The sequence below is a fragment of the Etheostoma spectabile genome, chromosome 3, assembly GCF_008692095.1.
Source record: "Etheostoma spectabile isolate EspeVRDwgs_2016 chromosome 3, UIUC_Espe_1.0, whole genome shotgun sequence".
NCBI lineage: Eukaryota > Metazoa > Chordata > Actinopteri > Perciformes > Percidae > Etheostoma > Etheostoma spectabile.
The window spans coordinates 31,866,565-31,883,784 of record NC_045735.1 but is presented as its reverse complement, the minus strand read 5'-3'; the positions used below and the strand labels follow the sequence as shown (position 1 = coordinate 31,883,784).

At 40.8% G+C, this 17,220-nt stretch overlaps 1 protein-coding gene and 1 long non-coding RNA gene across 2 annotated transcripts in view; both read left to right on the top strand.

The window, feature by feature from the left end:
* Positions 1-17,220, top strand: part of LOC116676769 (uncharacterized) — a 614,404-nt gene that overhangs the window by 429,422 nt on the left and 167,762 nt on the right. The gene's annotated exons all lie outside the window — the stretch shown is intronic.
* Positions 1-17,220, top strand: part of LOC116676439 (peroxisomal sarcosine oxidase) — a 76,497-nt gene that overhangs the window by 12,559 nt on the left and 46,718 nt on the right. The window contains 3 exon segments of the mRNA XM_032507538.1: positions 552-765; positions 9,173-9,355; positions 13,758-13,910. Coding sequence (XP_032363429.1) covers positions 552-765; positions 9,173-9,355; positions 13,758-13,910 — 550 coding nt within the window.

Here is a 17,220-nt window from a genome sequence, read left to right as displayed (position 1 = left end):
TAACAAATATATATTAACTAATATGTAATGACACATGAGCCATTTACATTCACAGATCATAACCCTGATATGTGGTTGAAAGCTTTGTAAAAGGTAGTAAGCAACATGTCCCCCCCCCCCCCCCCCCCACACACACACATAAACGTAGTGTTCCAAATACCTTTTTCTGGGTTTTTAACACCAGGGCTTACATCAGGAAAGATTTAAATATTACCATTTTTACCCATCTGTTTGTTGGAAACATCTATCATATTTTGCTGACTGACTTCCCAGTTCAGCTCTGACCCTCCATACATACTGCACTTGTGCATGCATATAGGTCTTTTAATCAGTGAGAATTAAACATGTTTGTATCCAACCAGTGTGAAGTTCACTTCTTTTAGTATTTGCCCTGTTTGACTGTTGTAATATAATATTATGCCCTGAATTAAAATTAAATTTTTCCTTTTAATATTAGTACCAACAATGATGCACAATCTGTGATTTGTAAATGTGTCGTGACCATTTCTTGCCAAGATGCCCCCTTCATCTCCACTGATCTTCCCTCTCAGACAAACAGGACTTCTGGTGATGGGACCAGAAAGCAGTCAGAGTTACCTTGCGATTAAGAACACCCTGCAGAGGAACAAGGTTCCTATGGTGATCCTAAACCGGGACAACTTCAGCCAGCATATCCCCCATGTCAACCTGGCTGAGGGAGACGGAGCTGTGGTGGACATCACTGCTGGAGTTTTGTATGCTGACCGTGCACTCAAGACTGTCCAGGTACAGCACAGATACTGCTGATAGGACCAATCATGTGTTCTTGGTTGCAGCTTTTGCCCAAAAATGTTTTGTAGGTTTCTATCTTATAGATTGAATTTAATTTATAGTATCAAATCATAACAAGAGTTATCTCAAGACACTTGGCAAATAGAGTAGGTCTAGACCACACTCTATAATTTACTAAGACCCAACAATTTCTCACGGGCAAGCATTTGGTGCATCAGTGGCAAGGAAAAATGTCCTTTTTAGGCGGAAACAACGAACTTGTGTTCTTGGGGAGAACGTTGTTGCTGGTTGCTCTTGGAAGAATGACCTCGCAAGTTCACAAGCAGAGAAAACGCAGTTAACAGTTTTAGACAATGCATTCTTGCTGGTTTTCTGCAACACCCCCAGCACAGAGGTTACCTGCAGGGCTCCAAAATAACAGCTAGAAATAAAAACCGTCTCCGGACAAGAAAACCTCACAATGCAATAATTATTATTACAATAACTATTGCAATAATATTGAGAAATAAAACGTATTGACCTTTAATTTTATTGTTTATGGTTTAGCTCAAATTCCCCTTATTAAAAAAAGTGGAACGTGACCCCTACCATTATTATTGTAGTAGTTTAAGTCCGTTTAAATTAAAAAAAGAAGTAGGCCTATGCACTGGCGTCTCCCTAATTAGATGTGGAGTTATCATTTCTATATTATTGTTGTGCATGTATATTGGGACAACGAAAAAATTTACATTTAAAATTTTAAAAGGGTTGGGTTCCGTTTAGTCGCAAAACTGCCTAGCATTTTTAAACTTTACACTACAATTATCATACAGACTGAAACTAAATTTCTATTAAATCAAAAAAAACACACCAAAAAAAGTTTGAACTCGAACCGGCCCCCTCATGTCTTCCCCCTCTCTCTCCCCCTTTCAACTTTTCATAGCCCTGCCAAAAATAAAGGCCGAAAATCCCCAAAAAAATACCTTTAAAAAAAAATAATAACTTTGTCCCATTGTGGTTTTTTTTATGACCAGAAACCCGACCTCGTTGAATCCCAAAATGAATTTTGGGGACGGGTGCGGAAAGTTCCAAAAATTCCCAAAAAGCATCTCAGTAAAATGCTGTTCAAAAATTTTTCCGGGAAATATTAATTTTTAGGAAACAAATTAGTATTGGGGAAAGGGTTTTTGGCAGAAAAGATGCGTTTCACAGGGCATAGAGTCAATAGAAGCACACAATAAAAATCCCTTTGGGGCGGATCGCGCTGCCAGTTCGGACAAGAAACTAAATACAGATTAGAGAAATTTATCATAAAATTATAGCTTTGGAAAAAGGGGACAGTGGCATTTGTTGCACAGGTTAGTCAAACCTATTTAAAAGGTGAATGATAGATTTGTATTAAAGATTTTACCCAAACTTTCCAAAACACCCACCCCCAGCTTACACAGTGATTTCCAAAACCTTTTTTGGGTTTATGTAAACCCACAGCCCATCAAAAAACTCACATACTCCCCCCAATTCCTTTCAATGAGGTTTCAAATGAAAACCTTTTAAATTTTTAATTTTTTTATAAACTGAAAAAGTCCCTACACAGTTTGTTTGGGAGCCCCGGTAGCTGGTACGGGGGGTGCTAATAGTCCTGAAATTATTTGTTTGTAACTAAAATCCAATAAAAGATGATCATCAATGAAAATTCAACACTCTATATAGCTTCACATTCAGTTCTCACAATTCAAATTCAGATCACAAAATTCAAGTTACTGTGACAGACATGCGGGTACTTGAAGGATGAAGGAAGAGCATTCAAGCGCAGATCAATAGATAGACAACGTTTCTCAAAGTCAAGGATCCTTCTTTGGTAGGACTGGTCTTTCCACATCAGGTCCTTCAGAGGCAGGGAAACCTCGTTCTTGTTCTTTTGGTCATGACCCAGCCTTCATGACCAATGTGAGGGTAGGAATGAAAACTGACCGTTAGATCGAGAGCTTTGCCTTCTGGCTCAGCTCTCTTTTCATCACAATGGTACGATAAATGGAATGTAATACCGCACCCGCTGCACCGATTCTCCGGCCGATCTCCCGCTCCATTGTCCCCTCACTCGCAAACAAGACACCAAGGTATTTAACGCCTTCACTTGGGATAAGGATTTATTCCCTACCTGGAGAAGGCACTCCATCGCTTTCCTAATGAGAACCATGACCTCAGATTTAGAGGTGCTGATCCTCATCCCAGCCACTTCACACTCAGCAGCAAACCGATCCAGTGAGTGTTGAAGGTCAGAGATGATGCCATCAGGACCACATCATCTCCTAAAAGCAGCGATGAGATCCCCAGCCCGCTGAACTGCAACCCCTCCCCACCCTGACCACGCCTCCATTTCCTTTCTACAAATACTACAAACAGGCACCTCCCACAGTATCTCCTGGGGGACCCGGTCATATACCTTCTCCAGATCCACAAAACACATGTAGACTGTTTGGGCATACTCCCAGGCTCCCTCCAGGATCCTTGCGAGAGTGAAGATCTGATCCGTTGTTCCATGACCAGGACGGAATTCGCATTGTTACTCCTCAACCCGAGGTTCGACTATCAGCTGAAGCCTCCCTTCCAGCACCTTGAAGTAGACTTTACCAGGGAGGCTGAGAAGTGTGATACCCCTGTAATTGGCACACACCGTCTGGTCCCCCTTTTTGAAGAGGGGAACCACCACCCTGGTCTGAGACTCCCTAGGTACCATCCCAGACCTCCATGCAAGGCGTGTCAACCAAGACAGCCCCTCCACACCCAGAGCTTTCAGCATTTCTGGACGGATCTCATCGATCCCTGGGGCTTTGGGAGCCGCTGTGGAGTTGTTTAGCTACCTCGGTGACTTCCACCAGGAAAATTGACAACAATCCCTCATCATCCTCCAGCTCTGCCTCTACCATAGAGGGCATATAAGCTGGATTTAGGAGTTCCTCAAAATGTTTCTTCCACCGCTCTATTACCTCCTCAGTTTAGGTCAACAGCATCCCATCCTTATGGTACACAGCTTGGATGGTTCCCTGCTTCCTCCTCCTGAGGTAGCAAATGGTTTTCCAGAAGCACCTTGGTGCCGACCAAAAGTCTTTCTCCATGTCTTCTTCAAACTTCTCCCACACCCACTGCTTTGACTCTATCACGGCAGAGACCGCAGCCCTTCGGGCCTTTCGGTACCTTGCAACTGCCTCTGGATCCCTCCGGCATAGCATATCCCTGAAAGACTCCTTAAGTTGGACGGCTTCCCTGATTCAATGCCCCCAGCCTCCACAGGAATGCACAAAAAGCTCCGCCGGAGGTTGAAAGCTGAAAGTCTGTCGGACAGGGGCCTCCTCCAAACGTTCCCAATTTACCCGCACTGTTTGTTTTTACCAGGTCTGTCCAGAGTCTTCCCCTATCCCCTGACTTAACTCACCACCAGATGGTGATCAGTTGACAGCTCCGCCCTTCTCTTCACCCGAGTGTCCAAAACATACGGCCTCAGATGAGATGAAATGATTATAAAATCAATCATTGACCTTCGACCTAGGGTGCTCTGGTACCATGTACACTTCCCGGTTTGAACATGGTGTTTGTTATAGACAATCCTCTGGCAGCCAGCCTCCGCCGTCCAGGTCTGGTCGGTCGAGGCCCCTGACTGTCAACGCTACCCATGTGGCAGCGCACCCATCCCCAGCAGTTCCTCCCACAGGTGGTAGGCCCATGGGATGGAGAGATAGGTGCCACTTAGGGCTCCGTGGCCAACCCGGCCACTAGGTGATAGTTCCCGAGAAGGCTTCTCATAAAGGTTTATTAAGTTCTTTCACCAGAAACGATCCAGATTTTAAAAATAATTTTAAGGTCTTTTTCCTCCTTTAGATGAAACACGGTGTCTACATCCTTTTACGTGCAAAAATAAAAAGGCATGGCCCTTTCAGATCAATTTTGTTGGAAATTTGCCAGCATTATTTAATGCATTAATAGCAAATTAGGCAGGATGCTATTCAAAAAAAATTCCAACAAAACATAAATGGACCTTTTATGTCTGTCCCATGGTTCTTGACAACATTCACAAAATAACTGGATAATTGGGTTGTAAAATACCAATATGTGAATAACTGAACATATTTATTGCCCTTTGTTTTAATCTAATAATAGCTCACACCAGGAATATCTTTGAGCAATAAATCCACATTACTAGACTCTATCAGCAGTGAGAAAAGGCACTGGAGGAGAACAGAATCATCCATGGCTGCTGCCAGGTCAAGCACAAAACACTTCTTTGTTATTTTAGTGAGGTGCCATTCTCAATTGACTGAAAGGATTGTTCAGCCGCTTTTCTCTGAAGCAGCAGTCAATTATAAATTTGAAATAGATGTGTAATACATCACTGGAATACTGCTTTGTGCATTGGCATGCCATGACTCTTTAACAGCCCCTTGACATTAGTGTTATATCATAATACATGTCGCAATTGGTCTACCTCTAACTAACGTATTGGTCCAAATATAAGAGGACCCTGATTATTAGACAACCCTCCCCCTTTGCAAGACTCACTTTGGGAAAAATACTTTACAAAAGCCAAATTTTGGTTTTCGTGAAGAAAATATATTTAATTGAAAATAATTCTAATAAAAACATTGACCAAAACAAGGTAGGCTGTTGTTTTTAACATCTTTTGAATAACGTTTTCAATATCCTTTTTAGATGAAAGTGTCACTTTCAAATTAATGGAAAGTATTTCCAAGGCCTTCAGCTGAATGACTTTCTGGTAATGGGCATCCCATCATTACGTTACATACATACACATAATTACACACTCTCCTGTCATCTCTTGGAAGCAGCCGCTTTGAGGACCACTGTACAGTATGTTCTTCGGCTGTTTGCATTTTTACACTGTGTAACATCTCCATGACAAAGCTTTGTTGTACTTCCTTTCTACTTTCGACTTCCAGGTTTTTTGTAGCTGGATACATCATTTGTTACGTCTATGTATGAATGTGGATAACGTTAGTGATATTGAGATGCTTGCTACAGTTACACTTCTAGTGATGAATTGGCAAAACCATTTTATTTCTCAGAATCACTGCTTTGTTCTAACGTCGCTGGGCTCTCTCTCTCTTCAGATACTCCCTATCTCTCTCCACCGTATTACGTTGCCATGCTCTTGAGCGCTCGTTGATGTTCCGTCTAAAATTCTGCTTTTTGAACCAGCTGTTTAACATTAAAATAACGTCCCTTACATTCTGCAACTTGAACAGCTAAAAGTCTAGACCCCAATTAGGAAAAAAAACCCTGTCTCATATTCAGACCAATACGGTATCTGAGAGTGGCACATTTCTTAATGTCTTCTTTTGCTCTCCCTTTCAAAACACACTGCTGATTCCCCCTCATGACTGTATGCGGGGCCAGCTTTGATGACCACATAACATTCTTGATCCAAGTCACTGCAGTAATGTAGGCTGGCAAAACTGGACATTACATTGTGATGCAAAAGCCCTTTTTACCTATTGGTTAATTTAAGAGGGAACTGTAAATGAGTGCATTCATTTATTTCACCGACATGATTTCATAGACAAATGTCTGAATTGAATCAATTGATTGATTTGAATTGCGTAGATGTGTGAAACTGTTTATTTCTGTTGTCATTTTCATCTGTAACTATAACATTTAAAGATATACAGTATGAGCCATGTTTCAAAACGCGGACTTATGTTCTTGCTATTTTGAGCACTGTGCCTTCTTCGGTATGTGTAGTGTACTTTTCTGTATATATTTCTTAAAGAATCTACTTAGGTAAAAGTAAAAAAGTAGCTCCTTTAAAATGTACAGCTTACACTGCATAGTAAAACTGTTGCTTTTCCTGCACTTGCTGCCCAAGTGGTCGCTCAAATACGGTCAGGGGTTAACTTAACTTCCTTCAAGTTCAACTTTAGCAAATTTTAGTGGGGTTTTGCATTTAGCTTGGTCTGCACCGCTGGTGTCTGACTTGTCCATCTCCATCCTTTTTGTGATTTTAGCGTTAGTGAAGACAAACTGGTGCTGCCATCATTCAATGCAGTAGTTTCCGGGGTGCCAGAAGAAGAAAAAACTCCAGAAATTGCCCAAACTAGTCTACGTTGACTATTGCGCCCTCTAATGGCCGATCTTTATCAAATTAGGTTCAAAGCCTCAGAGCAGCATGGCAAACAAGCCTCACAAGTTTCGTGATCATAGCACTTACTGTGGCAGAGATATTGCAGTTGCAATTTTCCCATTTAATGCATTGTTATTGGCCAAAACAAATAAAAGTTGATTAGAGCCCCCCCCTGTTGGCTGATCTTCACCAAATGTGGTTCAGAGGATAATAGTGTTGTTGTTGAACAATGAAGTTCTGTGTTGATAACATTTCATTTGGCCAAGATAAAATATGATATGTGTGTGTGGAAAATTTGTTGTCAAATTGCGCATACTGTAATGTAGCAAAATTCTTTCCAAAAGTTTTGGTCAAGTCAATCAGGAGATGCAATGTGCCAGGTTTCGTGAAGATTGGTCGCACAGCCTAAGACAAAATTCAAAAATGTTGGTTTTGCACATTGCGCAATATAGCGAGAAAATGTTTGTATCAGAAATGGGCCTGGCCTATATCATGTGATTCAGCTTGAGTCAAGGAACAGGTGGATGTAAAGTTTTCTAATGTGTGATTTGTAATGTGGGGCAACAACACGTTTGATGTCATAGCGTCACCTAGTGGTCCACATGTGAAATTTCTAGTAGGCAAGGTCTATGACACATTGTACATCTACTCTGTAAATGTTAAGATGTTCACATTAGTGTAAGGGTGAATCCAAACATGGGTCCCATGGCCCACTTTGACCAATCAGTACCCCACTGTAGGGGTGGCCCTAGATAGTACCCTCCAAGCCGTTCTTGAAATATAAACTTTTTGTACTTGTAGCGCTCCCTAGTGGCCAGTTTTATAAAATGTTTAGGGGACCTCCAGAGGGTCATGGCAAACAAGAATCTAAAGTTTTGCGTGTTCATAGTTAGCTACACAAATTTGTTTGTGTGTAATATGCTCAATTTTTATCCTATAAAAATGCTTTTGAATACTTTTTGTCAGGTCGGTCTGGAGATGCTACCTGCCAAGTTTTGTGCAGATCAGTTGCTCGGTCTAGGAGGAGATGGGCAAAGTAGGTTTTCGATAAATTACGATTTTTCACGATGGTGGAAATGGGTGTGGCCTATATCAGGAAATTCAGCTCAATTCAGGGAACGCATGGATATCAGTATTTTTAGTGTGCATATAAAGTTTGGGAGTTATAGGGCAAAACACGTTTTTTTCTGCTATAGAGCCACCGAGTGGTGGAAGTGTGTCCATTTTTTGTTTCCTGAAAGTTTTGGATCAGTCCTGAAAATGGCACCCCCCACCATGTACGATATGGCTGTAGCATGAATGGAAGAATACTTATGACATATTATGCTTTTAAATATTTTCTGCCAACCTTACAATGTTATGTCAGATTTTAATGTTAAACGTGGTCAAAACTACATTTCAAATAATGAGATAAACGTACTGTAGAGAAATTTTAGCTACATGCTACGACAGTAAACAATGTCATCTTGGCTGCCAGTGTGGTTAAATTCTCCCCAATTCCAGGTCACATTACTCCTGAAACATGTTTGGTTATGTAGTATTTCTTATCTGCAGTTTTTTACTGTAGAAAGTGCTGCTATATTTCATTAGTGTCCAGGGTAGGGTCGTGTTACGGCATGTGTGAAACATGTGCGATTGGGTAGTGTTTGGTTCAGAAGCCTTTTACTGCAATTCTTGACAGTAGAACATGCTGCTTCGTTCCATAATCTAACGTTAGCCTACTGCTTAATATTAGCTAGCTGCATGCTAACGCCACATAGTATTAGCTAATCCTTGGCAGCCAATGTTGGTCATTTCTCCCCAATTTCTGGTCACTTTACTGCTGGGACAGAAGAAGAATTTATTTATTTATTTGATTTTTCAGCGTACAAAGTCCTGCTATATACTCTGTTGCAGTAGCTCCAGCTGATAGGACAACTAGTGAAACAACAGCGTAGGCTGCGGAGCAGAGTGCAGATACCAGGATACACTAGCCAGTCAGAACAGACTGGGAACAGAAAGGGGGCTTATGCTGCGCAACCCGTAACCCATGTTTTACTACCTTCTACCCGTGAAAGTTCCCTGGAACGGCAGTCAAACTTGTAACTTGGTACCCGTGAACACGTAGCAGATCGTTGTACTCCCAGTTACAGTTTTTGACGTCACATACACATAAAAAACAATGGCGACCCCTGTTGATGCTGTACAGTTGTGCAGCCGGTGATAAACGGTGAGAAATATAAATAAATTGACATAAATAGGCGAGGTAAAGTAATTCTGCATCACTGTTTTGTCATTTTCTTTTCCCAGGGGCAGTTTCAGAAGTTGGGTGGGGTCATAAGAGACAAAGAGAAGGTAACAGACATCAAGCCTGGCCCTGTTGTGACAGTGTCAACCTCTGCTGGTGTTTATCGAGCCAACAGTGTGGTGATCACCGCTGGACCCTGGGCTAACAGACTGCTTGCCCACATTGGCTTACAGTTGCCACTTGAGGTATTGAAACTCTTGGTGTCCCACATGCAATAATGTTTGTAAAGCTTGTTACAAACAGCAGTTTGTATATGTCAATGAGGAATAAGGGTTTGCAAGATGAGAAAAAAACAACTTGAAAAAGCGTTTTAAAGCATCCTTGAGTTTTGTTAAAATGTATATTTTGTGTTACTGTAAATTCTATTTGAAATAGGATTTGCACCATTTCGTTTTTCAGTTTTTTTTAGGTTTTTTTTTCACAAAAGGTAGGGCCAAATGGACTTAAAATGTCAAGTGGTAGAACCACAAAAGAATGGTAAATATTTAGTATTTCATCCACTACATTGTTTGTGTGCACCCATACAAATTTAACTTCTATTTCAAAATGTCACCCGAAAATAGATTTTATTAGGATTTCTTCTGAATTGAAATTATATTTGTTATTGCAAATGTTTGTTAATATTGTACTGTTTAAATTAAAGTAAATTAAAGAGGTTAACATATACAGTATGTATGATACCTAGAGCTGCAATGATTAGTCGACTAATCAATTAGTTGTTTGCTAGAAAAATAATCGCAGACTATTTTGATAATTGATTCATTGTTAAATTGATTTTTCATCCCAAAATGGCAGAAAACAGTTTTCAGTCTATCAAATATTAAAATATATTTTATATCATCTTTAATAAAATATCTTTGGGTTTTGGACTGAAAAAACAAGACATTTTTCACAATTTTATAGCCAGATTAATCTAACAAAAACACACAAACACAGACACACACACAATTCCACAAAAACACACATTCACTAGACCTAACCGCCCGTAAAAGTTCTGCTGCAAATGTTTAAGTAAAGTAAAAAGAGAGGCATTATCAGTGTGCTGGATGGTTTAAGAAATACTAATGCATTATATTTTATTTGTGATATGTTGTGAGTAGAATATGAATCTGACACTTCTCTGTCAGGTAAATGTAGTATTACAATGTTTTCCTCTGAAGTACCAATTGGCAGTAGTATACAGTTAGTTGCATTCAAAGTGCTTTGTGGTCCCTCTGTAAGTTTTTTTGGAGTACAGTGGTTGTGGAGAAAGTTACAAGCAGCTGTACAGGGGGCCAAGCAATCAGCCCGTTGGAACGGGCACTGTACTGTTCAGTGAATGCACAAAAAACACAAAAATGCTGGCTTATTGCTTTGATAGACTCCGTTTGTTATCAACTTCCTCTTGTCCATCCCTAATCCAGTTTCACTCTCCTTTCACCACTGCAATCTTGCACTGCCTACCTTTTAAATACCCACCTGAACGTGCCACAGAAACAAAAGCGTTACTCCTCCATATTTAAACAGCTCAGAGGTCTTAGTCAGCAAGGCTGTCTTTTCCATCTTGCAATATGCCACACAGCCTGAAAAGAGAAGGTGATGGGAAAACAAGCAGGCAGCTGTTAGAGTGGCGAATTGGAGTTTGATATTGGAATTGCATGATTCAGGCTAGCAGCAGGCTGGTGGGCCTGGGGAATGGCATGCCTGAGTGAGCTGGTAGAAAAGCTCTAAGCTCACAGAGTCGACAGAGCACTTCTGTATGAATTTGTATAGTCCCTGGGACTGAGTGCACGGATGGTTAGTTCATTACGTTGAAGCTCTTGAACAATGTGTCCTTATTATTGCCACCCTCATCATTTGTACAACAATGTGTACGTTTCATTAAATTCCAATTCTCCCTTCACCACTGCAGGGCTGCTTTTGTAATTGAACTTCTATTAGACAGAAAAAAGACCAGAGGAGGATGGAGTAGGTGTTATGGAGGTTTATATGGTAGTCTTTAATCAGCATGTTGTGCCAGTTTGTTTTCATTCAGGTGTAGTATTGATCTGTTGTACTATAAACATGTAACTAGGGCTGTAACGATATGCAAAATAAAACCAAAATCATGACACTCCGCTCAATGAACCTGTGTCGCGGAGTGAGAAGGCAACGTTATAAAAGGTGTAACGTTACAAATGGCCGCTGTTCTGACTCGGGTGCCTGGGTCTGTTTCTGGACGGTTTAGTAAACTGCCGTTAGCGTCCTTAGAACCAGAGTTAAGTGCTGACCGGGCTGGCTGCTAGCTGGCTGGGGGCTGACTGTGGATGTGTCCCCGGAGCTGTTATCAGATCTCATCTTGACAGAAGCCTTATAGCGTATGGAAAGATATTTCCTTCTTTATAGAGCTATGTAGACTGAATTATTACTTTATGTTATCACTATTAGTACTTCAAATAACACAATACTAACACAATTTTACCATTAGATTAGTCGGCTATCTATACCGTTAACGTTACGGATGAATTCGTGGGTTAGCAAAGAGTTGTTAACAGTGGTCAAAACAATTATACTAAAAATGATTGAGCGTGTTGAACAATGAACAAAAATACACAAATCCATTTTTTTAAAGCGCCATTTCATAGAATGCTCTGGGTTTTTTGCAAAGCCAATCTACCGCTCAATAAAGCCGTCTGCTCATAAGCCAGTCAGAGTAGTTCACTGCACCCCGTGCAGCTTAGTTTCTAGATGTAGACAGTCACAGAGGACAGAGTAACGGGAGGAAAACTCAACAGATAGTCGGTTATACGTCGGTCTCAAGGTTTACCAGTTTACCAGTAAACGCAACATTTTGTCCCGTCTATGTTGTTTTTCTGACAACAGCAGTGAGCATTGCTAGTCGGTGCTAGTAGCGTCTGTTAGCTGTTAGCTCCTCTAGGACGCACCGGTGCTATATGTCCTTGCATCCGCTGCAATTCTGTTTATATGGATATGGTTTAATGTTGCGTTCATGACCCATTTCGTCTGTAAAGCCGTGCCTGTGTTGAATCTCTCCTCTTACTCTCTCTCCTCTTACTCCGCGCCCGGCCACACAGCGGGGCCACTCCACACTTGTGACAGTTGTCCAAAGTTTTAATTTTGTATTAACACAGCTGTATATTGTTAAGTATGAGGGGCAAACCTGTATTTGTACCAGTATTTCCATGGTAACACTGCTATCGCGGCCGCCACGGCGAAGAACACAGAAGAAGTTATTGAATGCAACTAACTTCAGTTAGTAGAGTAACAGCGTGTGAGACGGAGCTGCTGGACCTTGGCCAGAGATTTGACTCATTGCGAGAATATCACAGTTCATAAAAATGCAGCGCAGTGAAGATACAGACGTTTCATACACACGACGTGTGTATCCGCCATTCGACCCGTGCTGGACCCGTTCACAATGAGTCAGCCATCTCTCTGTGAGTAGCGTCCATCACACTCCCTTTTGCAGTTATAAATAGCCTATGTGACGATAAAATTTGTTTTGGTTAAAATCAACAAATAATCGTGAGAATAATCGTTATCAAAATTTTGATCAAAATAATCGTGATTATCATTTTGACCATAATCGTGCAGCCCTAATTTCAGCCTATAATTATATGCTTGAAATATTGTGATTTATTGTAAAAGAGCTTGATTTTGGTCTCATCTGACCACATCACTTTCACCCAGTTCTCTGAATCATTCATATGTTCATTGTGTGGTTCTACAATCTTTTCCCTGACATCCTTGGAGAGATCTTTGGTCTTGGCCATGGTGGAGAGTTTGGAATGTGATTGATTGCTTCTGTGGACAGGTGTCAGGTAACAAGCTGAGATTGGGAGCACTCCCTTTACGAGGGTGCTTCTAATCTCATTTTATTACCTGTAGTAAGCCAGCCTGTGAGCCAGACATCTTTCTGATTGAGAGGGGCCATATACTTATTTCTCTCATTAAAATGCAAATCCATTTATTAAGTGTTTTGACTTGCGTTCAGATTTTGTTGTTGTTTTTCTTTCTCTCACTATTTAAATTAACCTACCATTAAAATTGTAGACTGATAATTATTTTGTCGGTGGCCAAATGCACAAAATCAGCAGGGGATCAAATACTTTTGTATGTATATGTGTGTATGTATATACTGGATATGTGTATGTCTGTGTTATTAAAAAACAAGAAAAGCCTGAACACTAAACAGAGTTGCCTAGTGGATACGTCACACATTTGTAACTTGTAACTTGATGATGTTTGGCTAGTGTGAACAAGAGGAATTATTACAGCAAACCTATTGACATCTGGCTAATGTTATAAGGTGGTGTAAGACAGACTTGAAAATTGTGGGCCTATCGTTTAACATAGAGGTAACAGATCAGAAGAAAAGAATTGGAATCATTTTTGTCATGGTCATATGTTAACAGTTTTGGTAGACACTGACAAACAACAACAACTATCTATATAAATATATATATGAACCCTCTGAATTTCAATCAAGGAGTTTTGGGCATCAAAACGAATGCATGGCATACACTCTGGTCAATCATTAGGTCTTTAGTGCCAGATCTCTGAGGACTTGGCTGGTACTAATGGTCTTCCTGGTTTTATCTACTGTAGGTGGTGAAGATCAATGTGTGCTACTGGAGAGAGAAGGTTCCTGGTTCATACAATGTGAAGCAGCGCTTTCCTTGCTTCCTGCAGACTGAGGGCGAGGAGTCAAAACAGCAAATTTACGGCCTCCCATCCAACGAGTACCCAGGCCTGATGAAGGTATGTCACAGTAGTGTGATTCTACATTGAGAAGCTCTAGATCCTGTACAGACCCCCATAATTCATGGTAATAATATAAAGTAGACTTTGTTAATGATCTATTATGTTTTAATGTGATTTCATCTATCACATCTATTTGCTTTTCAAGTTGATCATTTGACTTCATTATTCAACATTAGTATCTAAACCCATGCTGTGTGTGCACTGAAGCAAACAGCTTTTTATTAAATTAAGATACATGCACACACTGGAGCACTGCTTATCTTATGATTTGACTTATTACAGAATACCAAAACATTTGTTGTCTTATAACCATTAACTCAGTTTGCTAACCAGCATATAGTTACATTTTTTATTGTAAGAATACGTTTTTATTACGGCTGTTAATCACGATCAGTCGCAAATTAAAGCTTTTAGTGCTTAATCGTCATGGGAGTAGACAAATGCTTGCTTAATGCAAATATTTATTTATTGCAACAATCCAAAACAATGGCAAATACTGTCAAGAATATTCTCCAGAATAACCTCAAAGCTACAGTATGCATAAAGAAATACGTTGAAAGCAGAACATGGCAAACTCAACTCTTGCCCATCAACAACAGATGGGCAATTCAATTAAATTTTAATTATATAGTGCCAAATCACAACAACAGTTAAGAGCAGGTCTAGACTATACGCTGTGATCTTATTTAGAGAAACCCAACAACATCCAAAACAAGAGCAGGCAGTAGGCAACAGAGGCAAGGGAATGTAACAGTACTTGGTAATACTAACACAATGTAATGTTCCACTTTACATTTGTAAAAGTTTAATTAAACTTCCTGTTTTTTTTATCAGTTCAAATTTGTGTTAATTCGTTATTATAGCCACATTTGTATGTACTTCATAATCAACGTGACCCTACGTAGCTTTTGAAGGGAAAAAAAAAGCTTTACGAAAAGTTGAATTTATGAGCAACAACTGACTTGTAATAGGGAGAATGGTGCCCGTGTCATTCCCACTGCGCACCCCAAGCACCTGTTTCACACACTATGTAACTTTGGCGAGCAGGTCCGATCTCCTGGGAGAAGTGGGAAACCCTTTACGGCACTGTCTTTTGGTTTTCCTTCTGATGTCCTCCGGCTGCTCTGCCTCAACTCTCTGTGATTTACAGTGGTTTCTGATTGACAGAAAGCTTTACTTGTTGCTGAAGGGGTTATTGCTAAGGCTAACAGCTGCAACATCATGTTTTAAGCATTTGCCTAATGCCATGGTGGTCATTTTTGTGCATTCACCATGAAACAGAAAAGCGTTGTAACTCAAATGTACATTGTCCAATCTGCTCCAAATTTCTCATGCTTGATCCTTGAGTCCAGGCTGAGGGTATCTACATGGCAATATAGATTAATCACCATAGCGCCACCAACTGGCAACAGGAAGTCAGCTGTGTGTTACAAACATTTGATTATGTTTCGATTTCAGTATCAAAAAATTGTAGTGAAATTAACCATATCTTTGGAGAGTTAAGCAGTAGTCTGGCGACTGGACAGTAGAGCATGAGGCTGCCAGCAGAACAGCAGATTAGTAACATGTCTGGCTGGGATGACCAACAGAGTTTCTGGCTCAGCGTTGACATGGGCAGCCAATGTTGGTTCTGGGATTTCCATGGCACTGGAATGCTGCGCGAGCCAACGTGTCAGCAGCCATGGGGACTATGTCTCCTCCTTGGGGCTCAATGGTACCCCGTAAAAATTGCCAGATGATTCCCCGCAAAAGATGAGCCCCAGACATCAGGGTGGCTCCTCAACGTGTCAAGAGGCAGGCCGAGGAATCAGGGGATAGAGGGTATGGACCGGCAGACAGCCAGATCAGGACAGGAAGGCCAAGGCCAGTGGATCAGAATGGAGGCTAGTTGCTAGCAGACTAGAGGTTCGCAGACTGGGGATCAGGCTCAAAAGCGAAGGCAGGGGTGTAGGCTAAAGGCTAGCAGACCAGGTTAGAGCTGATTTTAAGTCCTCTGCCAGTCCAAGTAGCCACTTTGCTAGCCCAGGTTTCGAATAAACCCCCCTGCTTTGGCATTCAAGCATATCATTCGGCTAGAATGGTGCTTTTGAGAACCACATTGCCACGGTGGTACAATTGTGGTCCACTCTGAAATTAAATAATGGTGCAAAGTCAACTCTAAAATGTGATTTGTCCTACCTCAACATCAGATCAGATGTGGGAGTTGTGCTGGGTTTGATGTCATCTGATGGCACATCTCTATTTTGGGCAGTATGGCGGGCCAGCAGGAGTTCTCAGCCTAATAGCAGACCACATGCATAGAGGAGAGGAGTGGACAGATGGTGATGCCACGTCACATTATTCACTCTGAGACACTGTCACCTCAGCTACTGTATGTCCAATGTTTGGAACATTGAACATAATTTGGAAAATATCCCTCAATGAAGCAGAAATGAACCATGACATGCATGGACCTGACAGAATGTTTTCTAAATCAGAAAAATCCTGTGGAATAAAATAAAAACTGCAACTCTTTTAATTCCCCACCCTCCTTGCTGTGCCTCTGTTCTCTGGTGAGACAGTGTGTGTCAAACCCGGCTGACGGGAGCAGCACACAAAAGCAGCTCTGGAAGTGTGTGTATGACAGTCACCCCTTTTGTCATTTACCTTTCAAGCTTGCGATAGGAGCACTAAAGGTGATGTAGACATATGAATCAAGTAATTTTCTGCCTTATTACTTACCTTTACATGAAATATTACCAGATGACTAAAATAATCCCATTCAGCATTGCATGAACAGAGCTGTGGGACTCTGTCTTAGTACAATACTTGCTTTCTTTATGTACTTTGACAGAGGAATTTGTCGGACTCAAGCTACTGAAGCCTTGCATCAAATATAGTTTGCATTTTAGCACAGATTAGAGGGCAACTACAAGTATCAGTTTAATTTCATAACCGTTTTGTTGAAGGAATTTGGCTTTGGATCGTATTTTGGATTTATTTGTATTTCTTTGACTTGCAGTAGGCATGAGCTATACGTGTATATGGCTAGGTACCAAATTCAATACTTTTTGGACACCAACCGAATTGCCTCGTCATTCAATACCAAATTTCAGGTCCTCATCAGCGTCAATGAGACAATAAGCATGCAGCAGGCTTCTACCGATATCTAATATTGTCTGTAATTGGCTGCCTAATGTTACACATCGTAGAGACACACATGAAAATCTCACATAGTAGGAACAGAATTGTTTGTTTTTAAGATTTGTGATGTAACTTGTAACGTTGTAATTTATTTTTGTCTTACAAAATTGTTATAGAAAAAAGT